Genomic DNA, 23,534 nt, shown 5'->3' with positions numbered 1-23,534 from the left:
TTTTAGGTGTTAATGAATTGTGTTAATATGAGATTTTCTGATTTTCTGTCATCATAGTCAGGATGACAGGAGGGTGAATTTATTGCTTGTAGTTTGTGGTATACTTTGGTACCGATATGGTGATAGAATCTAATGAGAGTCAAATTAAAAAAAGTTTATGGTTTTCTTTGTATTCAACTGAGAATTTTAATCTAGGGATTAAGGTGTTGAATGAACAGGCTAACTGTTATATAGCATCCTCGTTACTGATGCACAGTACATCATCCATGTATCTACCATAATAAGCGATGACGATACGTAGCGAGGAGAATAAGAATTGTGTTTCCGTGTGTATAAGAAAATGTTCAGTAAGTATACAGCTAATGTTCTGGTCCATGGGAAGAATGAAAATTTGTTCATAAAATTGGTCATATTTAAAGTAATTTGCTGAGATTATTAGTCTTATTAGAAAGAGGATATCTGTAGGAAATAATTTTGTACATTCCAATAAAGTTTGATCATTTACAAGGAGAATGGAGAATGGTTAGGGTTTTGGGCATATCAACATTTGTATATATAGAGATGAAGCATCTATGGAAGAAAGAATATTATTGGGAGATATGGTAGTTTGCTTAATATGTTGGGAGAGTTGATCAGTATTTTTTATCATAAATTTTGAATATTTTAATAATGGTTTTAGTAGAAGCACAATAAATTTAGATAAGGGAGCTATTGTAATATGCTTGTATGCAATTATGGGATAGCCTGGTTCGTGTATCATGTCTGAAAATAGTAGGGACAGTTTCTACGAGGAGTAATTGTTTCAGTGTATTTATCTAATTTGTTCTTTGAGTTGGTGTGTAAACCTTTTTCTTCTAATGTTACGAGTGGGGTCTTCAGAGATTTATTTTGTACGTGTGTGGATCATTAACGATGTCTAGAATTCTATTATAGTAATCTATTTTGTTTATTATTACTATAATATCTCTTTTGCCTTACTAATAATAATGTCAGGGTTATTTTTAAATTTCTTTATAGCATACAAAAGCTGTGGTGGAAAATAAATAATAAAATAATTCCTATTATTTTACTATTTATGATATTATCTTTCTAAAAAAATATGTCTTTATTTGGATCACTTTTTAGTTTAGTTTGGGCTTTAATGATTCTTCAGTATTCTTTTTTCCCTAGAAAGTATTTTTTTTTTTTTTTGGAGGGGGGGGAATAGCAAAATTTATTCAATACTTCTATTTTGTCCAGAGACAGCATATAGTTATATAAATTTATAAATGAACTAATGAATAAAGGTGTTACACTCACTTTCTTTAAGTGTAGAGAAAGCTAGGAATCTGTGTTGATGAATTTGTAATACTTTTCCATTTATTATTATGGTGTTCTATAATGTAGGAGGCCACTATTAATTAATGAATGTAATTTAATAGAGAAATCTTTCCATTCTTTGAGGACCAGAAAAAGTTCCCAGTATGCCACTAGAATTGAAGCTAGGTCTTTATTTGGTGGCCTAGCACTGAGGAAGTTAATATCACTTCCACTCAGCTACACAGGCCTACCCTGTGCTGGATAAGGAGATTATTTACTTTTTTTTTCATTTTATTTAGATTATTCAAGATTCTTCTAATGTTTTTCTGGAAAAGGGCTATTTTTTCCAGAAAAAAACAAGGACATATTTGAACTGTTTTCAGTATAGCTGGAGGTGATTTGTGATTTAGACAATAAGTAGGTTGAAGAATTTCTTCCATCCACTATGGGGCATGGAGGGACTCCACTTTGGTGCACTTCAGGAGAACCGTATAATCGTGGTGTCACTGGGTGCAACGACTTTAATCTCCATTGCAGATCTACAGACTAACTGTTCATATTACGTAATAATTATTACATTGGTGTGGTGAAACCTGTAATCTTATTCTAAAATTAAGTTAGTGGCCAAAATAATACACTCACAGTGATTTGTTATTCTTCTTTATTATAATCTAATCTGTATATGTAGAGAATAACAGTAATCTAACCTGTGTATGTAAAGAATAACATGCATCAGAATATACCAGCTCATTAATAATCAACTAACTTTCTTTTTCATTTTTAACTACATTTTACATAACTGTATGAACACTTCACAAGATCATTTTTTTTTTAAAATAAAATTTGATATCCTTTACAGAAATATTCTAAGCCATTTCAATGCTGGCTTTGAACAGACCATCTACATGGACTCAAAACGGCAAAAATACAGCACAATAACTCCAAAAGTTGTGTACTATATTGATGGAACTGAACTAAAGGAAATTGACGATGACAAGAACTTGAGGAGAGATTGTGGACAGGGAATTGAAGTTTTGAAGGCATATTGTGAAGGTAATTAAAACAGCACATCGGATTACGTGGTTGAAAAAGTACACTAACAAGCAGGGATAGAGGTTATTGTTCCCTTATATAAGGCAATATATGGAATACTGCACACAGATCAGTACTCATGGATTCTGTGGTGGTGAAGTCTAGATAGAATCAAGAGGTAAGTGACAAAGATCATGGCAGGTCTGTGGATTGCTTCCTATGAGAATAGCTTGACTGTCTCTAGGCTTCAAAAATTAGCTTACAGATGAAAAATAGGAGACATTATAAAAGCATTTAAGTTATTAAAGGGTGTTATAAGATTGACAGTGAAAACGTTTTTAGTACATGGCAAGAAAGGAGAGGACAAGGGATCACCAGTGGAAGTTGTGTAAGAGTGTGATTAGCAAGAATGATAGGACTAGGATTTTTGATTGAAGGGTAGTGAATGTGTTGCCAGAAGTAGTTGAGGGCGCTTCAGCAGTGAATGAGTTTAAGGAGAAGTGTGATAGGTGTTGTGTAAATGATGGCTAGTGTGTGAATAAATGGATCTCCCACGATGAGTCATTCAAGGAGATACCTGTATTATAATAATAATAATACTAAAAGAATTAACATGTTCATATATATATATATATATATATATATATATATATATATATATATATATATAAGGGTAAAAAAATTTACCTGCAATATGTACATATTTCATTTTTACACTGCTTGAGTCCTTTAGCATTTAATGCATTACAGCCACCTGAGGAACACTGAGATGGTAAAATATGGTTCTTTTGAGCGGTAACTACCCATGGTCCAAACTCAAATTTGTTTAATATGCCGATTGTTTTACCAGCTTCACTTTCTTCAATCTTAGAATCAGACATGCTGTTAATTATTAAGAGAAAACATTAGTATTTGCCATATATTAAATGTTCAAAAAGTTAACTCTTAAAAATGCTTATAAATTAGAGCATGAATGCAAAGAGGCCTGTTATAAAATCCAGCTAATTCAGCAATTCTATCCACCTAACAAGAATTTAAAAGCTACTGTAACACTCTCAAAATAATATCATTTGTAATACCATATTTTAAACATAACAAAAATATACATTAAAAGTGCATCCACATGTACATCTTGACTCACTTTTAGTTTTAAAAAAAAAACAACTAAAAGTGAGTCAAGTTCAAAATAAATTCAAATTTATTTATTTTAAATAAATTTAAAATTTATTTATTTTAAACCATGAAGAATGCAACTCTCTCTTCGCTCTGAAATCTGAAATAAAGAGAACAGGCCAAACCACTACAATGAGGGAATGATCTAAAACACTTACTCCAGTGAAAAACTAGTCTCCCATGACTTAAAAGTATTATCTATAATCTGCACAAACAATAAATAAATGTGACTTGTACATTACTGATCAATGCATAAAGCAACTTAAAAATTTGATTTTATTAATAAAAGCTGGAAGATAGCTAATCCATTTCCTCATTTCTTTTCAATTTGCATGGATTGGCCTTCTAAAATTAATCCTTGAAGTTATACTCAAAAGGGTTTAATGACACCTACTATATATATATATATTTTTTTGGATAACAGTTTCATACATGTAAGAGTATACTAAATATAATTTATTACTCCTATATTTCGTTAAATATGTCATGAGTTTCTTTCAGGGAGAAGACAGAAAAATTGGTAACAACATTTAAACTCTAAATACAAGAATGAGTCATACAGCGTGCATATAATATCATATCTCAGTCACAGCTGTCCAGTAGGAGGAAATAGTATTAGAGTTCAGAGTAGCGGGAATCGATGTATAATTAATTTTAAAATAATAAATAAATAAAAATATTAAAAAAATTATAAACAATTAACAGCAACCATTTCCCAAATCTGTCTGATTAAGATTAGGATGGTGGTGTAGGGATTCACATGATTCAAAAAATAGACAATCAAATTTGAATTACTGTAGTGTGTCATCTTAGTATAGTTCCAGGAAACTCTGTCTAATATTAATGGCATGAAAAGCAAGACCTGAACCTTCAGAATCCAAATATCTTACATAATTTTGATGTTCTTCAATTCTAATAGCAGCACAACAGTCAATCTGTCCATGAGTGTTTAATAAACACCAAGCAAGGATAAAGGTGATAATGTATCAATCCTTATACATCTTGGTCTTCCTCTGGGTCTTTTTCCTGCCAACCTGGCAAAGAACACTTGATTTGCTAATCTTTTCTCTTCCATTCTATTTAAGTGACCTAAGATTAGCTCTACTAACACATTCCTCAATGCTAACAGTGACAAGTTCTTAATATTCTCATTTTTGATGTGATACTGTCATTGATGCCTCCACTAATCTTTCTCAGAACTCTCATATCAGACATGTCTAGTCTTTGATCAAGTGTTTTATTTCTAACCCAGCTCTCAGATACGTAAGTTAAAATTGGTTTGAACACTGTCTTGTATACAGCTAATTTAGTGTTTCGACTAATTTCTTTCTTATCCCTTGTAAATTTATTCAGTAGACTTCCTACCATACCAACTTTACTAATTCTGTTGTCTATTCGATATTTAATTTTCCATCTTCACTAAATATTGTGCCTAAATAGTTGAAATGTTTTACTTGTTCTATAGGTTCACCATTCAGGATAAACTTGATGTTTTCAATGTTTCTGTCTATTTTCATTGTCTTTGTCTTTTTATTGCTGATTTTCTTACCAAACGTATTGCAACTGCTATTCAGTTTAGTCAGGGAATCTTGAAGACTTGTACTAGGTTTATTTAGAAGTATAACATCATCTACATAAAGTAAACAACTAAGATTAACATCACCAATTTTAATATCAGATTTAGTACTACTATTTTCCTTCATAATGTAATCCATATAGAAAATGAATAACAGTGAAGATAACGTTCACCCTCATCCCCTATTTTACTTCAAACCATCTTCATGTACCTCCTTCAATTCTAAATGCTGATTTAAAACCTAAAGACTACACTATCTACCAATAATTGTCCAGACACTCCTGTTATTTGAAGTTATGGAAGATTTCAGGTTTGTTAACATAAAAACTGGTGTACAAATAGCAGGAAGCAGTATTTCATCGTAGCAGTGGAATACAGGTGAACTCGGGGTCTTCGAGAGAGGGTGTCATCATGGGATTTAACATTGTAGTATGTCTATACGTGCTGTAAACGTGTCGGTTTTTCCTTCCTTGGTTATATATCCTGTCGATGCTGCGATATTGTAATATTTCGTAGTTTCTTTCTTTTATATTCTAGTGATGCTGCGGCAGTGTAATATTCTCGGCACTTAATTTTATACGTTCCCCTTTTAATACTCTAGATTCCTACCTTCTGTATTCAGTACTCCCTCTACCCAAGAGCAATGGAAATATTTATTTAGACTTTATGACTGCGCCATCCATGCCTCGATATGGTGCAAGAAATATAGTACTTCCAGTAGGTTATTAAATCTTTCACAACAAAATCTCTTTAACGTCCCCAAGTTGTCAATTTGCTTTGCAGTCCTGGCGGTTTTCTCACTTACTATTTATATCAACGTTTCACGCTTAGGTTCGATTTTTATTTAAGATCAATGCATTGCAATTAAAAATAAGATCAGGCAAAAACTTCATTTAAAATGCAACATAGGATTTAATAGTCAATAAACAGGCATATATTTTACACCATAAGACAGAGGGTGATTCTCTGTAATTCTCAAAAAAAAAAAACTAAAACAAACTTGCATATATCTCTACTTCAATTAATACAAGGCACACATCTGTTATCTATCTCAAAGAATTATCATCAACAACAAACTTCTCAATACCTGCATATCTCTCTCTTCAATCAATACAAGGCATACATCATGTTATTTATCTAGCTTAAAGAATTATCATTTAACAAACTTCTTAATACATGCATATATCTCTCTTCAATTAATACAAGACACACATCATGTTATCTATCTAGCTTAAAGAAATATCATTAACAAACATCTTAATACTTGAATAATCGGCGTTAAGGACATGTTATGATTAATATAACATATTGTAAACTTAGTTAAGAAAAATCATACAAGATTATATACAGGCATTAGATAAAAATCATAACCCAAAATATTTCCTGGGAATTAGCTATACTCTTTCTTAGATGCAATCATCAAAATCCAGACAGAACAAGTCTCTAAAAGTTATTCTGGCTATTAATATCCCTCTTACATGCATTTTTCCAGTTCTACAACCTATTCTTATAGCGTCACATAGTCTAAATAAAACAATATTTTAACTCACATGGGCCGTCTTCTGTTGGGTTGCACTCTCCAATTCCGTTGGCTGCGACTTCCTATGTTTCCTTTTCTTCTTCTCACGTTTTTGATCTCTCCTCCCTCAGGTCCTTGGGATACTAGCCATTTATCAGGTTGGCTCGCGGGTTGTGGGTGACGATTCATCAGCATGTTAATACACTGGCGAAGGGTCGCGAATTGTCAGGGCCTTCATGGACTTAGATAAGCGGAATGTCTCATAGACAAGTTCGGCTGCTCCTCAGCTGATTCGTCCCCTGGTCATCTACGCTTCTGAGCTACTGATGGCTCGCAGCATGGCTTCCCTCCTCTGGTTTACTCCTTGACACTCAGGACTTCACTCTAAGGCTTTCTATCAGATCGTCTCCTTGTATGCTCGTTTCTTCTCTGTGCAAGTTTCATCAGCTGATTCATCCCCTGGTCATCTATGCTTCTGGGCTACTGACGGCTCGCAGCATGGCTTCCCTCCTCTTGCTTCCTCCTTGACACGTCAGGACTTCACTCTAAGTCTTTCTATTACATTGTCTCCTCGTATGCTCATTTCTTCTCTGTGCAAAAAAAAAAAAACTCCCGTATCTCTGGAAGTCCCATCTTATATTCCATCAGTTCCGAGACCCTGGGTTCAGTTTTCTAAACCCCGTGCACTCCTTGTGTGCAATTACGTGAACCCCTTACGTTGTCATATGATTCCTGGTTCTGAAACCTTCGAAACCCTTTCTTCCCCGTCTTCGTGTTCTAATCTCATTAAGTCAGCCAGCGGAACATCCGTTTGAATTTTGCCGCCCCTTTTTTGCATCGACCTTGAGGTCACTTAGGGTTGAACTTGTAAACAAAATTTCAAACGGCTTTCCGACTGCAGAGCGTTTCCCTTGAAAGTTTTACTTCTTTTGTTCAAAGAGATAGCTAATTCCTGTTGGGCTGTACATGTTACATACAATACAAAATGTTAAGAGAAAAGACTATTTACAGGTGTTTTGGGTTCTGCCTAACTATAAAAACTCGATGCGTTCGTTACAAAATTTATTCTTGTTGCATCGAATTTTTACAGTGTCATTGTTGCTCAACTGGAGCATCCAAAATGAACAGTTGATGATGTGATCAACAAATGGAGATGTTTGGCATCACTAGTCCAGGAAAACACCCATGACAGCCATTGAAAATGACTAACAGGGATAGAAGGGTTTAAAACGAGTGGCACACAAAAACCAGCTACAATCGGCAAAGACCATCCGTGATGATTTCCAGAGCACCAGTAACACCACGGTGAGCATTAATACTGTACAAGAAGAACTCCATTTACAAGGTTTCCACAGAAGAGCAGTGGTACACAAGCCAAACATCACAATGAACAAGGCGGTTCGTCTGGGCTGGTGTAAAGAGTGTGTGAACCGGACAATTGACCAGTTTTCCACTGGTCAATTGTCCGGTTCTGGAGGAATGAATCAAGGTTCACCTGTTTCCAGTCTTATCGTAGGGTGTGGAGGAAGCCTGGTGAACGGTTGTTACCACAGTGTGTTGTACCCAAAGTAAAGCTAGTTTATAATGGTGTGTATTCAGCTGGTTCGGAGTGGGACCACTGGTCATTGTCTGTGGTTCCATGAAAGCAGCTCAGTCCTGAATATCTTGATATTCAGGATAATCAGGTGCTGCCTACACTGTGAAGTTTTTATAGCATGGACCTGTGTTACTATCAAGATGACAATGCCCCATGCCACAAACCTGTAGTTATGGAATGGTATGAAGAGATGGATGTTAAACGACTGTCCTGGCCTGTGCAGAGTCCTGACTTCAATCCCTCCCATGGAACACCTATGGGACGAATTGGAGTGACAAATGAGGTCCAGAGCAGCATGTCCTCAATTTGTCACTGAACTCAGTGCTGTTTTGATAGAGGAATGTTGACAAATTCCACCTAACGTCTGCTGCACATCAGTGGAAAGCCTCCCTCAAAGGGTGTAGAGGTTATCAAAGCCAAAGGAGGACATAACTGATATTAAGGTTTGCCTGCTGGTATTAACTGTAAATTGCTGAAGTGTCCGGACAATTATTGGTAGATAGTGTATGTATTACTTAATATAATGTCTTGCTTACACCATATAACTTGCATTTTGAAAAGCTTTCCTCTTTGCACCTTGTCATATGCCTTTTCCAGATCAACAAAACTTAAATAGAAATTCTTGTTATATTCCCAAGATTTCTCAACTACTTGTCTTAAAGTGAAAATCTGATCCTGACAACCTCTATTTGGCCTGAATCCAGCTTGTTCTTCTCTACGCTTCCCTTCCAAAATTCTTCTTAGCCATTTCTCAAGTATACATGAATAAATCTTACAGGAACACTCAATATGGAAATACCTCGTTAATTCTCACTTTCAGTTTTATTTCCCTTTTATAGATGGGTACTATGAGAGCTTTGCTCCAATCCTCAGGAATTTGACCTGACCAGGCCTTCTGAATTATGCAAGCAGCCACTGTAAAACTTTATACTTCCATATTTCAGCATTTCTGGCTGAATTTCATCTACTCCAGCTGTTCCACATTTCAGAATTTTGATGACTTTTTCTACTTCAAGTATGGATATATATTCCTGACTGCATTCATTCCTGTTGGGAATATTCTACCTTCATGCCGATGCTGCTTGTTTCATTTACTGTATTTACTCGAAATAACTCACAATTTTTTCCCCAAAATTTAAAGTTAAAAAATTGTGGTGAAAGATATATGCAGGAATTTTCGAAAACTAAAGTTTTTCACGAAAAAATGACATTGCATTTTATAATTAAATTCTCAGTATTCATTATAATTTATAATTGATCATATTATCTATAAAATGAATGCATTTAAATTTTAATTGGCGTTATTTATGCACTCAGCAGCCCACTTTCATCACGCGACATATATTTGAATCTGTAGCAATGATTCTTCTGTAATGAAATTAAAACAAAGTTTTTTTATTATTGCTTGTTCCTTTTATCATTTCGGAATCATAAGTTCACCATGATTAAAAAATATTGAAAATGGGTATGCCTTACCAAGAATCTACTATTCGTTATTGTTACTTCTGTTGGATCCTACTTCTTGTCAATCCTTACTTTGGATCCGACATGATTACTATTACGATGTTCTTAACTAATTGATAAGTAGTAAGTTGATTTCTAACTCAAATATAAAGAAAATTTATATTTAAAGACTGCGCCACTTTATATCTGAATTAGTTCAAGAATTGAAGATAAACCAACTCACAACTATCTCTCCTTTATATGATGTTATTATATATACTGGCCGAGTATATTTTAACTTACTCAATTTACCCACTTTGGTTCGAATATTTTATGAATGGTGCAGTAAAAGAGATTCAGGAAAAATACAACTTTTGATTAACAAAAACAAACATTTGATTTTAGAATCACAAATTTTACACTTAACTTCAAATCACTAATTAAGTTTTAGAAACACTTCAGCCTTCCTGGAAATACAGTCATACAAACTCAGACAATGGTAATTCTGCTATCTCTATTACAGTTTTCTCACAGTTCCTTAAGTTCCAAATACAATAAAATTGCAGTAACACTTCTTCACAAACAAATACTTTTAATTTTACACTTCAGTTAATCCTCTGCAATAGTTACTGTTAGTATAAGAAAATTCTAGAATGAAACTCACACACTTCTCTGTATAGAAATATTAATAGTTGGAATAATCTTACCGATAATCTATCTTCATCTGCTTATACACTTTTTATAACTGTAAACACTTTAAACAGTAAACGGCACTCATTAAAATAATTCTTTTAAGCAATAACTGAATTAATCATCCGCCACAATACACATAAACAAACGTTGTTGCATAAAGTACTACTGATCACTCATGAAATAAGGCAATACATAATAATTCCTGAACTTTAGGTTTAGGTTTTATATGCACAGTTGTTCATTCCTTCGGCATTCGATTAATTCTTTAGGCACTATAATCCTAAGCACAGCTAACGGTAAACTTCAACTTTACAGCTCTACTATTCTTTAGTAACTTCGTGCTTTGCTTCAAGGTTCTGTGTGTCCTTGAAAGGTCGGCCCTTAAATTGAATCTCAACTCAAATATCGCTAGTCTATTTAGTAGTCACTCAGCTGTCTTCCATAGCTATAATTGTTATTCTACAATTTATTAGCTAACTGCCTCTCGACTAGTAGACTTTATTAGCTGCTTGGGTGACTTGCCGACTCGCTATTATCGCACTGTGATTTCCGAATGCTCCGATTCCAACTTAATGCCAATCCTCTCCTTTCTCTCTCTCTAATCTATCTCTTAATTCCAGCATTCATTGCTTTTTATATCCATTCTTCCCGCCTAAATTCTTCTCGTGATTTCTTTCTAAACTCTTTTCAATAAACCTCATGTGGTGTTCCAAAACGTGCTCACTCACTTACATACGTTTCCATGACAACAAAACAAAATATAATAAAATTGAGGTATTGCATAACGTTAACTTCTACAAACAGGAATAAATAGAATATTTACATTTCAAATAATGCGCAGTTAAATTATCAAATACAAGTTCTTATAATATTAACATAGTAATAATTAAAATAGCTTAATAATATTTAATACAGTCTTTTCATTATTAATACATATATCTTGATTAAATAATTAAATATTAGACAAAATTAAAGTAGTTATATGAATATTAAATTGTAAAATAAGTTGTTTACATTAAATAATATTTACAAGTCTAGCCTTTGTGATGGAAGATCATGTTGGATTCTGAAGCAAATAATAATTACTCTAATCTCTACATAATCAGAATCCCACACTTCCAGTTTGACATATGATTCATGCAGTATTAACAAAAGATGTGCAACTCAACAATACAAAGGCAAGTTGATAATTGTTGAGTCTCTTCAACCGAATTTATAAATATCTGAAACTGTCATAACAACATTCACTATCTATTTTTTAAAGTTTAAAAATTTTTTCGTGTATGAAATATGATAAACGTTTTAATTTCTTTTTTTGTAAAGTAAAATCAGGGATGCGAGATACATGCGAGGGCGAGTTATATTCGAGTAAATACAGCAGCAGCAGTCTTTCAAAGTAATTACTCAAGACATCCAGAATATCTTCAGTTTTCATGTCACCTTTCATCTGATTCCTTTTACAGTACCCTTCCATTTCTAAGCTTTTTCAATAATCTCCAGAATATTTTGCCACCTTCCTGATATTTATTTTCTATGTTCTTGCCAAAATCTTCCCATGACTGTGGGAAGTATAGCTAGTTTTACACACCGCTTTCTTACATTTTTCTCTGTATTCCTTAAGAGCACAAGCTGACTTACTTGCTAGGAACTTTCTATATGCTTTTTTCTTTTCCTTGACTGTCTCTTTAACTTCCTGACTCTACCATGGAGTTCTGATTTTTCTGTCCTTGCAGACAACCTCACCACATGCCTCTCTGACTGAATGAATGTTTTCTTTAGGATTAACCACTGAATCTCCAAAGTTTGATTCTGGTTTTTAAAATCTTTCATTTTTTTCTATGAAGTTTGTGTATTTCAGTCTACAGTTCACCTCAGAACGTTGCTCCAATCTTGTCTCATTTTAAAACTTTCTTACGCTCTTCTTATCAATATGATATTCAATTTTATTCTGCTCAAAACTAAACAGCGATCACTTCCTATTTCAAATCTTCTGTATATGCTTGTGTTCTGAAACAGTGGGAAAACATGCTATAAACTATAACATAGCCAATGAAACTTTCCTCATTTCTTGCATCTTCTCTCCATGTGAATTTGTGCACTTTATGTTGGAACATGGTGTTAGTAATAACTCATTCATGTCCTGAACAGAAATCCAGCAGGTATTTACGATTATTATTATGTGACACCTCCAGGAAGTCCAAAGACTCATCAAGGGAGAGTGTGCCAACAGCATTGAACTACTAACCGCACTCAAACTTGGTTAACTTTTTGCATGAGCCATTAGCAGCAGAGCTCTACCAATCGACCAACCTTTGCTGGCTATTAGCTTTGCTCTTTTCTCCAAATTTTTCCCAAATATTTCTATATGTCTGGTAATCATTTCCTACTCTGCTGTTTAGATCTCCAAAAAGGACCAACTTTTCCTTTTTCATTGAGCAAGCTGCCCTCTCTAATGCTCAAAAAATTCCTACATTTCTTTATTGGTAGAACTGTCTGTGGGACCATAAGCACAAATAAGTCTCATTGTCCAGTTCCCCATTCTGATATTTGTCCACATCACTCTACTTGATATTGCCTGCCATTCAAGATTACTTTATTTAGTGTTGAATACTACAGCTACTACTCCCTTTTCCCTGATTGCTAATGCCTGAATATATCATTTTGTAGTTTTCACTTAGAAAGATCTTACCTGTTTTTGCCTTCTTTGTTTCAGTCACACATATTACGTTGATCTGGTATTTATCCAATTCTTCTGCTAGTTCAAATCTCCTTTCTGTTGATAGTACCAAACTTTAACTCTGTTGATGCTGACTTGGGATGTGTTCTGGGATTTGCTCCAATAGCTGACTTTTCGCTGTTTGCGGTTCCCTGACAAAACAACAAAGCCTTGTTTGACTGGGTGAATGCTTCAGCCAGCATGAAATTCTGTAATGTTGTACCATCATTTTACATTATGGTTTCAGCCAATACAAATACAATTTGGTCAGCTAAATTCCAAATTGCCAGTCAATCCTCGTGTTCAGTATCCAGATAGATAATTAACAAGGTGCACCACGAGAAGGTGAGGACTGGACATTAGGTCATAAGCCCCAGTAGGTTCTCTGCAATTCTTAAAAGACTCATAGATGAGTCTTAAAAGGCTACATCGATATGTCCTCCCAGTTACACAGCTTTGACCCTTAAGACCCCAATGAAATATATAGGAGTAATAAATTATATTTAGTTTTCTGTTATATGTGTAAAGCCGTTATTCAAAAAAAAATACAGTACATCTAATAGAAGTCTCTATTAAACAACTAGTAACTTATTTAATAACACTTCATTAAATTAAATACTTTGATTCGAACATAACAGATCATTGTTAGTGAACATGCAATTCAACAAAACAATGGATTTCAAAAGATACGAGCTGCATGATAGGATAATAGAGTACTGTAAAGGATAAAGATCCCTCTCTTAAATTTTAGACGAAGAAAGACGGACATCATTGTTTAGGTTAGGATGAGCAGTAGCTTCAGCACTCCTGAACAAATATTTAAATTTGAAATAGCAATGGTGTCATAGATGAGTCTTTGATCAAAAGATTTAGTTGTCAGTGTCAACTCCATACTGTGCTAGACTTGATTTCTCAGGCTAATTAAAGAACATATGATTTGTGTTCTTGTAGTCTTTCCTCAACAGAATGTCCTGTTTGTTCACAGGGAAGATTCTTGGTAAACACATGGAATGAATAGAGGAGACCACTTATCCTTGCTACAAAGTAATAACAAAGAAGAGAATTGGTCGACCATAAAAAACATGGGCAGTAAATTACACTTCTTGAGAATCTTCTATATTGGTTTAGATCCCATTCTGTTATTTTCATCCCCTCAGTATATACAGCTTTTTGAAAAAGAAGACCACCACATTTTTTTCTTATGCATCTTACTTTCCAGCAACTTAAGATAATTTTTTTTTTTTTTTTTTTGGATCATGAGTAGTGCACCACATGACAGTAGTAAACAGGAGAGTAAAAACACAAGTGAATGCTTTAAAAAAATATGTATAGGTACGTAAAGTGTTGAATGTCTAATTAGAGCAGTGTTTCTCGACAAGCGTGCCACCAAATTTTGACATTAAAAATATTTTTGTCCAAATTTCAGCATACTTTTGCTCTATTTATACAATTATTTCTGTATAAGAACTTTCTCCTGCCTAACATTTATGTAATATTCGTTTATTTTGACAACAATGACTATGTTTTCAAGTACCATGGACTTGGATTAAAATCTTTCTGTATAAGCAAACTCACATTTCACATTGAAAACAGGCACTTGCATAATAAAATTTATCTCAAATTTTTCATTTTTTTCACACCCTACTAAATAAAAATATATACTGTAATAGGATTTGAATATATTCAATATAGTGCAAATTGTAAAATACTATAAATTTACAGTCAATTACACGAGAGGCTAGCATTAACACAGGTGTGCCATGACAGAAATTTGCACTGCCAAGTGTGCCAAAGCCTGAAAAAGTTTGAGAACTACTGAATTAGAGGAAATTTTTTTTTTTTACTTTGCTCTATTCATTTAAAGAGAACAGCATTCTGATAACTAAATTGACAAAACGATACTCTCATTGTATCATGTCATTAGATGTAGAAAGTGTTTTTTCACTTGGTTATGAATTAAATTTAACTATATTCTTGTTTAATCCTTTATCCAAGTTTAACAAACCAAGTTTGCATGTGAGGCATCTTCATGACTAGGCTACTTGTATAGACAAGTAAAGGACTTCGCATTAATTGCCTTAGTGTCCCATAATCTAATTTTAAAACCAGACAGGAACTATATAACTTTCAAATAAATTAAAGTGGCCAAGAAATTATATTCTTGTTTAATCCTTTATGCAGCTGTAAGCAAGCGAAGTTTGCATGTGAAGTATTGGGTGATCAAAATTAAGGTACTCCTGCTTAAGGTCATGTGAAGTGAAACCCAATAATCCAAATGCTGCAAAACAGTGTAGGAATGAGGGGGAGAAGGTGGGGGTAGTTCCAAAATTCACAACCAGAGGTGTTGTATGTAGACGTAATTTTTCTGTGTGTGTAAGGAGAAAATTATACAAGCATAAATAATACACATTTGACACATAAACACAATATATATATATATATATATATATATATATATGTTAAAGATACCAAGCAATTTTAAACTTGGTTTTACTCCATTTCCCAAGTAAGCAAACAGACAAAAAGTCAAGTTTGCACCTGCAATTGATGCAAGTCTAACTGATCCTACAGGTAGTGCAAGACCAGGCCAACTCGTGGTAAAGGTGGGGCAAGCTCCGATCACTAATCTTAATATTTACCCTTAATGCCAAAACACATCTCCAAGAAGGGGATGTATGATGTTTTGTATTAAAGGCAAGGGGCCACTACCCAGACCGGTTTCGACCTTTATTGAGGTCTCATCAGTGGGAGCCAGGCTAGAAATAGAAATACCAAGATTTAGTAATACAGAGCTTGTAAGTATTTTACCAAAACAAGTTACCATAAGGTGTTTTAACCTTATTAAATAAAAATCTCTGGAGGAGATATAAATGTAGAAAGTATTTTTACCTTGGGTAAAATTATGTTAAAGATACCAAGCAATTTTAAACTTGGTTTTACTCCATTTCCCAAGTAAGCAAACAGACAAAAAGTCAAGTTTGCGCCTGCAATTGCATCAATTGCAGGTGCAATTGCATCAATTGTGTTGCACTAATGTCTTGCACTACCTGTAGGATCAGTTAGACTTGCATCAATTGCAGGCGCAAACTTGACTTTTTGTCTGTTTGCTTACTTGGGAAATGGAGTAAAACCAAGTTTAAAATTGCTTGGTGTCTTTAACATAATTTTACCCAAGGTAAAAATACTTTCTACATTTATATCTCCTCCAGAGATTTTTATTTAATAAGGTTAAAACACCTTATGGTAACTTGTTTTGGTAAAATACTTACAAGCTCTGTATTACTAAATCTTGGTATTTCTATTACTAGCCTAGCTCCCACTGATGAGACCTCAATAAAGGTCGAAACCGGTCTGGGTAGTGGCCCCTTGCCTTTAATACAAAACATCATACATCCCCTTCTTGGAGATGTGTTTTGGCATTAAGGGTAAATATTAAGATTAGTGATCGGAGCTTGCCCAACCTTTACCACGAGTTGCCCTGGTCTTGCACTACCTGTAGGATCAGTTAGACTTGCATCAATTGCAGGCGCAAACTTGACTTTTTGTCTGTTTGCTTACTTGGGAAATGGAGTAAAACCAAGTTTAAAATTGCTTGGTATCTTTAACATAATTTTACCCAAGGTAAAAATACGTTCCTGCTGAAGGTTGTTTATAACAAGGGGGAAAGGAGCGTGAGGGGGGTGCGTTTTGATGCGGGAAGAATAAACTGGAAACCCGGGTTTATTTTAATAATATATTATTAAAATAAACCCGGGTTTCCAATTTATTCTTCCCGCATCAAAACGCACCCCCCTCACGCTCCTTTCTCCCTTGTTATAAACAACCTTCAGCAGGAACATGGAATTTGAAGACATCCTAGTATCAAAACAAGGTATGTACAAAAATTTTTCCTCCTCTTTTATTCTGCTATAATTGCCTTCACACCCATAATGCCCTAAAATATATATAAAAAAAATGTGAGTAAAAATAGCCAATGTATTTAAAATAAAGGACACTCCTAAACAAAAACAGGCTATAATAGCCATAATAATAATAATAGTGTTTAAGCGGAGAAGCATGGGAATTTTCCCAGATACAATACCTAATAACTAATACATTTTTATTCACTTCCATTATGCATTCACAAGCTGTACAGTTGAAAATTCTGTCCTTCCCAGTATGCCATAAACTGCATCCTTTGCACAGTGTGCTCAATGGCAGAATGCAGCTGGTCAGGACTGATGTTGCACACACTATGTTATGAGGTCTTTCAGCACTAGCAAGTTATCAGAATGATCCTGATAAATGCAATCTTTCAGAAATACTCAGAGCCAGAAGTCTCAGAGGGGTCAGATAAGGTGAATGAGGTTGCTATAAAGAGGGATATGGATGGCTGATCGCTTTGGCTTGCATGAAATATTCTCAAAGAACTTCCAGTACAGATTGACCAATGTGTGGAAGGAACCCCATCCCAATGAAAATAGCTGAATTCATGCACAGGCACTGCTGTTGTCGCTGTGGCACAACAAAATTGTTTATCATATTGCTATACCTCTCAGCAGTAACTGAGTAGGTCACAGGAACCAACTGGCAATGTCTTGAAAGAAGAATGATTCTTTGTTTATCATTGGATCATATAAACCTACACTAGACAGAATGCAAAGGAATTATTTGGATTGTTGCATGTAAGTTTTACACAGCTCATACCTGGCAATTGTGGGTATTCACAGTTCTGTTTAGATGAAATTTGGCCTCATCTTCCCCCAAAATTATCCACAGCCAAGCAGCTCCAACTGCACTCAAGCAAGAAATGTTAAAGCAAATGCCGGTTGACTTTCAAAGTCCTGTGAGTGCAACTCCTATGTCAGGGTTATCTTGAAGGAAAGTTGCAGTCATTTACACATCTGGGTAAATAACAAAGGTTATTTCAACAAGAGTGAATGGCTGTCTGCTGTATTTACAGTATTAATTAGCAAAATTACCATAGATTTACTATAGAATTGGTATAAAAATTGACAAGATCATATCCTCTGTAAAAATAACATTGCATTTAAGTAGTAAGTACCAGTTAATTAACTTGTTAAGTAAAACTGGTTACAACAGAACAAAATATTCATCCAACAAACTATGAAGCATTCAAATGATTTAGGCTTCAAGATCTCAATAGCCAATGTCTTAAACAGAGATCTTACCATTCTCCAGTGAGGCGAGCATGAAGTTGACAAGGCTATCCTCACTCCCATTCAGAGAATGACAAGGATATCAGTTGTTTAATTTTGATGGTATATATCAGAACACAGAATTATAAGAATAATTATTTATTGACTTATTGCTGATGTTATAACCAGCATCTTCAGGGCACAAAAACACAGTTTGTCACAGTACACGAGACTACAACAACATTGTGTAACAAAGGGACTAGTTTACAAAAATTGTAGCAACAACACAAAGACTAAAGTCCTAATTAGGCGCTCTCTATCTTAAAAAAAAAAAAAAAAGGGAGAAATGCGGGTACGAGTTATGTCTTAAGATGACTGTCTCTCAAATCTTAGGCAAATTAAAGGGCGATGATGTGATTTACACAAAAATTACACCATCACCCTTCTCAACAGTATGGTATCTTTAAAACCCTAACCCACAGAGCGAGAGCAATCTGTTCCAATGACAATGCTCTTGCTGCTGAACTGACTGACTCACACCACATCTTCTTGGCCAACGGCTATAATCTGCATAAGATAAACAAAATACTAAATACTTCTAAGAAAGCCATCCCACTATCCACCAGGGAGATGGATAGTGGGAGTGGGTGACAAAACAGTCACTATCCCATACATTAAAGGCACATTAGAAAAGATATCTAGAATTCTCAATAAACATCAACTATGCACCATATTCGGACCTTGTGTCAAATTAGCAACTCTCATCCGTTCACACAAAGACAGCATCCCTCCTTTATCATATCCCGGAGTCTACGAAGTACCTTGCTCGTGTGATCAAGCTTACTATCAAACAGGAAGAACTGTGGACATCAGCGTCAGTGAACATAAAAGATACATGTGGCACTATCGCTATGGTGAGTCAGGCCTAGCAGACCATGCTTTGGATACCCCTGCACACAGGATCAACTGGAAGAAAACAAAAGTACTGCACAGAAGCCTTTACAAATCACAGAGATTGTTCTTAGAAGCAACAGAAGTCTTGAGACACACCCCAAATCTCAACAAATATGGCTGTATAAATTTGCCTAAGATTTGGGAGATAGTCATCTTAAGACATAACTAGTAACAGCTTTTTCTCCCCCTTTCTCCCTCTTTTTTTTTTTTTTTTTTTAAGATAGAAAGCACCTAATTAGGACTTCAGTCTTTGCGTTGTTGCTACAATTTTTGTAAACTAGTCCCTTTGTTACACCATGTTGTTGTAGTCTCGTGTACTGTGACAAACTGTGTTTTTGTGCTCTGAAGATGCTGGTTATAACACCAGCGAAATATCAGCAATAAGTCAATAAATAATTATTTACTTATAATTCTGTGTTCTGATATATACCATCAAAATTAAACACCATGTAAGATGAACACATAAGCCTTTCTAAATGTTTAAGGATATCAGTGTCCAGGGCACTGGTTAAGGAAATCATAAAGCTTGAATATTTGCAAAATACAAATACAGGAACACCTTGCTTAATGGAAATTCGATATGCGTGATAATCAGTTAGCATGATTGAGTGAACTGATACTATTGCCCGCTTTAAGCGAGTGATTATCACTTAATGCGATTTTTTTATGTTATGCAACATTTTACATTACGAGAAATTTTTTTGTCGCCAATCTGCAGTAAGCGGAAGTCGTTAAGAGACGTGAAAGTGCTGCTAGTAATACAACGATTGTGCAAGACCTGGGACAGCGAGTCTACAGTTTGATATTAAATAAGAGCAAAGAATACAAAGAACAAGGAAAAGTTGTTACTGCTTCTTTAAGCATGCAGATCAAAGATCTGCATGCTTAAAGAAGTTTAAGATTTAAACTTCTTTAATGATTGAAATTTAATGACTGAAATTGAGAATCTTCTATCACTCTGGATTGAGTATTATAACCAGAAAAAGAATACCTCTTAGTACAGGGAATACTCAGACAAAAGCTCTCAATATTTTTACCTCATTGAAAGAGACTAAATTTCAAGAAGTATGTGAAAACTTTACTGTAAGTTTAGAATGATTTGACCATTTTAAAAATCGGACCATTTTGACCATTTTAAAAATCGAACTGGACTGCATAACGCAGGAATAACTGGGGAATCTGCTAGTGCTGATAAAGATTCTGTGGCCAAGTTTCCTGAAGAATTACAATGGATAATTTAGGAGGGTGATTATGATGATCGGCAAATATTCAACATCGAAGAAATTAGTCTATTTCGGAAGCATATGCCAACAAAAACTTTCCTTGATAAAATTGAAGCATTTCAACCAGTATCCAAAGATTGTCTAATGCTTTTATTTGGAAGCAATGCAGAAGGTGACTTTAAACTCAAACCTATGTTAGTTTATCATGCACAAAATCCAAGATCTAACAGTATTGAAGAAAATAATGCACAATTGGAAAAGTACTTGGATTTAATTAACTGGATAATGAAAATGTGAGAAACTTGCTCGATTCCCATTCAAAACATTTAAGCGAGAATGATCCTCTTCAATTAGAAGAACAGCATGCATATGAAGAAGATAAGGGTGTGAACAAGGCGAGAATGTTACAACTAAGAAGCTAACTGCAAAAGAACTTGAGCTAGTTATCAATCACATAGAAGAAAATTTTGTTTGATGCTGATCCTGATATGGAATGAAGTCTGCCGAAATCTTGATAAAACGATTGCCAGCAATCGCGAATTGCATGACAAGATGAAAAATTCAAGCATGATTCAAACATCTTTACTTAATTGTTTTTGTAAAAAAAAGTAGCTCAATCAAATGTTTAGACATTAAATAAAAATTTAAGCAATCGATTTTTATTAACTTTGATTATTTTTTCCTCTAACATAGCTTATACTGTAATTTTTTCCAAATTTATGCTAACTGATAGATGAATTATTATTATTTGTGGTTTATTGTACTCGCTAAATGCAATTTCACTTGGCATCCATTAATTGATGGATCAATTAATCACATTAAGCAAGGTTGTCCTGTGAAATGAAGATGAGGAATGTTGTGTACTGTTATCCAACAGCAGTCAATGAGAGGAGATCATTTATGTATGAAAAAGGCATATAGGTATAAACATGGAGTCTTCAGACTGTAGCTGGTAAGTAGGTCTTATGCCAGATCTGATCAAATACTCTGGAATATGAAGAGTGAGCACACATGTTTCTTCAAGCTTTTATACATGGCTCCAGCTAAAAGGTGATCTCTAATTAACTGATGGGCCTCCAAGTGGTAAAGAGCTGATTCTTGACCACCTGGTAAAGTTGAATGCTACAATGTCAGCCACCAACATTTTGATGGCTGACATTTACCTCATTTTTTTTTTTTTTTTTTGGAAATGACTAAATATAGCCTAGTGTTCATGCTGTTGGATACATATGGAGTGAGTATAATACACTGTAAAGAAATAGTGAAACAAGTTTTAAACACAAATCAGGAGTAATGGGAACAGGAGTGTATTATTCTTTCTGGTGAAGAAAGATCAAGGAGACAAATAGTGATCTGTTCTTGGTAAAGTGAGAGAAGAATTGTCTCATTCTCCTATGCAGAGGTTGAAAGAAAAGAATTATGATTTTTGGTATGGCAGGAAGTGATCTGCCTTGGACATCTATGAAGATGGGAAAGAATAATATGGAGAGATTAGTTTTATATTCACATGATGTACAATAATGATATACAAGTATAGATTGGGGGGGGGGGGATAGAGAGAAGTGAAAAGATGAATAGACAGTTCTGTTTGATGTCCTTGACCAGAGTGTGGGAGAAAAGCTTCTCCAACTGCTGAAGTTTGATATGAATTTATTGATGGTTTTTTGAAAACTGTTTGGAAACATAGACTTAATGTGAAGTTACACATATACATAGTTAAAAAATATTTTATTAAAATCGATTAACTATATTAACAGAAATCTTGATTTGCATATCATGGACCATTGTCAGCATAAAACAACTGGAAACCCAAAAAATTAAATAAAGAGAACCAAATCTTTCTTATATGCAGTCATGAGACAACCAGATAAAACAATGCTTATTAGGATCAAATGAAGTGTGCATACATGTGATTTTATAAAAAAAAAAGAAAAAAATGTGTGTGTATGTAATAAAAACTATACAATTAATATAATTAAACAGTACAGTTCTTAATAACAACTTCCAGATTTTTGGCATGGAGAGTCCATCATTAAGGTTGAGATTTTGGCAATGCTGATAAACTTCAGAACCTTCTTTAAAGAGACGTTCATATTTATGGGAATATCTATGTAGTAATTTGGCTTCATTCCAAAGGATCCTGTGGCTAGTATTAATAATTTCATTTTCTGCTACATCGAATTTGTTCCTCCCCTTCGATCACCTCAAATTCCAGAAAAAAATATCAGTTTTTTTTTTGTTGTTGTTTAGAGCAAGTGATCTGATCAGAAATAGAGAAAGATTAATCAGACCATTTGGCACCACCATAGTACATAAGAAACAAAGGAAAATGACTGGGAGCATATTTCCACACGAAAGGTAAATTGGAAGTCATGGTCTGAATTACGAGATGAGAGAGCTGTCATCCACAGTATACTGGGCGTGGTGAGATTGATCTAGCATTCTAGTAGAAATGGTGGTGTATGTTTAGGCCATTCCAATGGCAAATACTGTGGCATTTCTTCCAGTTTGAAATTTTTTGCTAAATTTTAAACTAGCTAAATATTTTTAGCTAATCGAATACCTGTTAATGTTGTCAGCTAGACTGTAAAACTACTTGACTGGAACTGGGGAAGTTCTGTGCCACTGCTCTGTGTTTGGCACATGATACTGCATGTAAAAAGGATAGCATACATACATATATAATGTAATAAATTTTTTAACTTGGGGATACTGTATATTAGGGTTACCAAGTAATTGTATAAGCTTGGTTATTTAACTCCTAATCCCAAGTATGCAAACAATTAAGTTTGTGCCTGAAACATAGTTCAAGTCTAAAGATGGTACAACACCAGGGCAACGCATTGTAAAGGTGGGTAAAGCTCTGATCGCTATTCTTAGTATTTTCCCATAATGTAAAGCACATCTCACTAAAAGATGTATACTGCAATACATTATGGGTGGGGTCACTACCCAGACCGATTTCAACCTTTTTTGAGGTCTCCTCAGTATTACTAAAACCTTGGTATTTAGGGTCTAGCTACTCACTGAGAAGACCTCAAAAAAGGTTGAAACCGGCCTGGGTAGTGACCCCATTCATAATGTATTGCAGTATACATCTTTATAATGTATTGCAGTATACATCTTTATAATGTATTGCAGTTTACATCTTTATAATGTATTGCAGTTTAC

General features: G+C 34.4%; 1 protein-coding gene across 1 annotated transcript in view; it reads right to left on the bottom strand.

The window, feature by feature from the left end:
* LOC150104381 (TIP41-like protein) overlaps positions 1-23,534 on the bottom strand; it is a 115,555-nt gene that overhangs the window by 80,172 nt on the left and 11,849 nt on the right. The window contains exon 2 of the mRNA XM_090396965.1: positions 3,019-3,213. Coding sequence (XP_090253091.1) covers positions 3,019-3,212 — 194 coding nt within the window. The 5' untranslated portion in view covers position 3,213. The remainder of the gene's footprint in view (positions 1-3,018; positions 3,214-23,534) is intronic.

This window comes from Typopeltis vanoorti, chromosome 8, assembly GCF_054136105.1.
Source record: "Typopeltis vanoorti isolate ZY-2024b chromosome 8, IOZ_Tvanoo_1.0, whole genome shotgun sequence".
NCBI classification, from domain to species: domain Eukaryota; kingdom Metazoa; phylum Arthropoda; class Arachnida; order Uropygi; family Thelyphonidae; genus Typopeltis; species Typopeltis vanoorti.
This window is presented reverse-complemented; position numbering and strand designations above follow the sequence as displayed.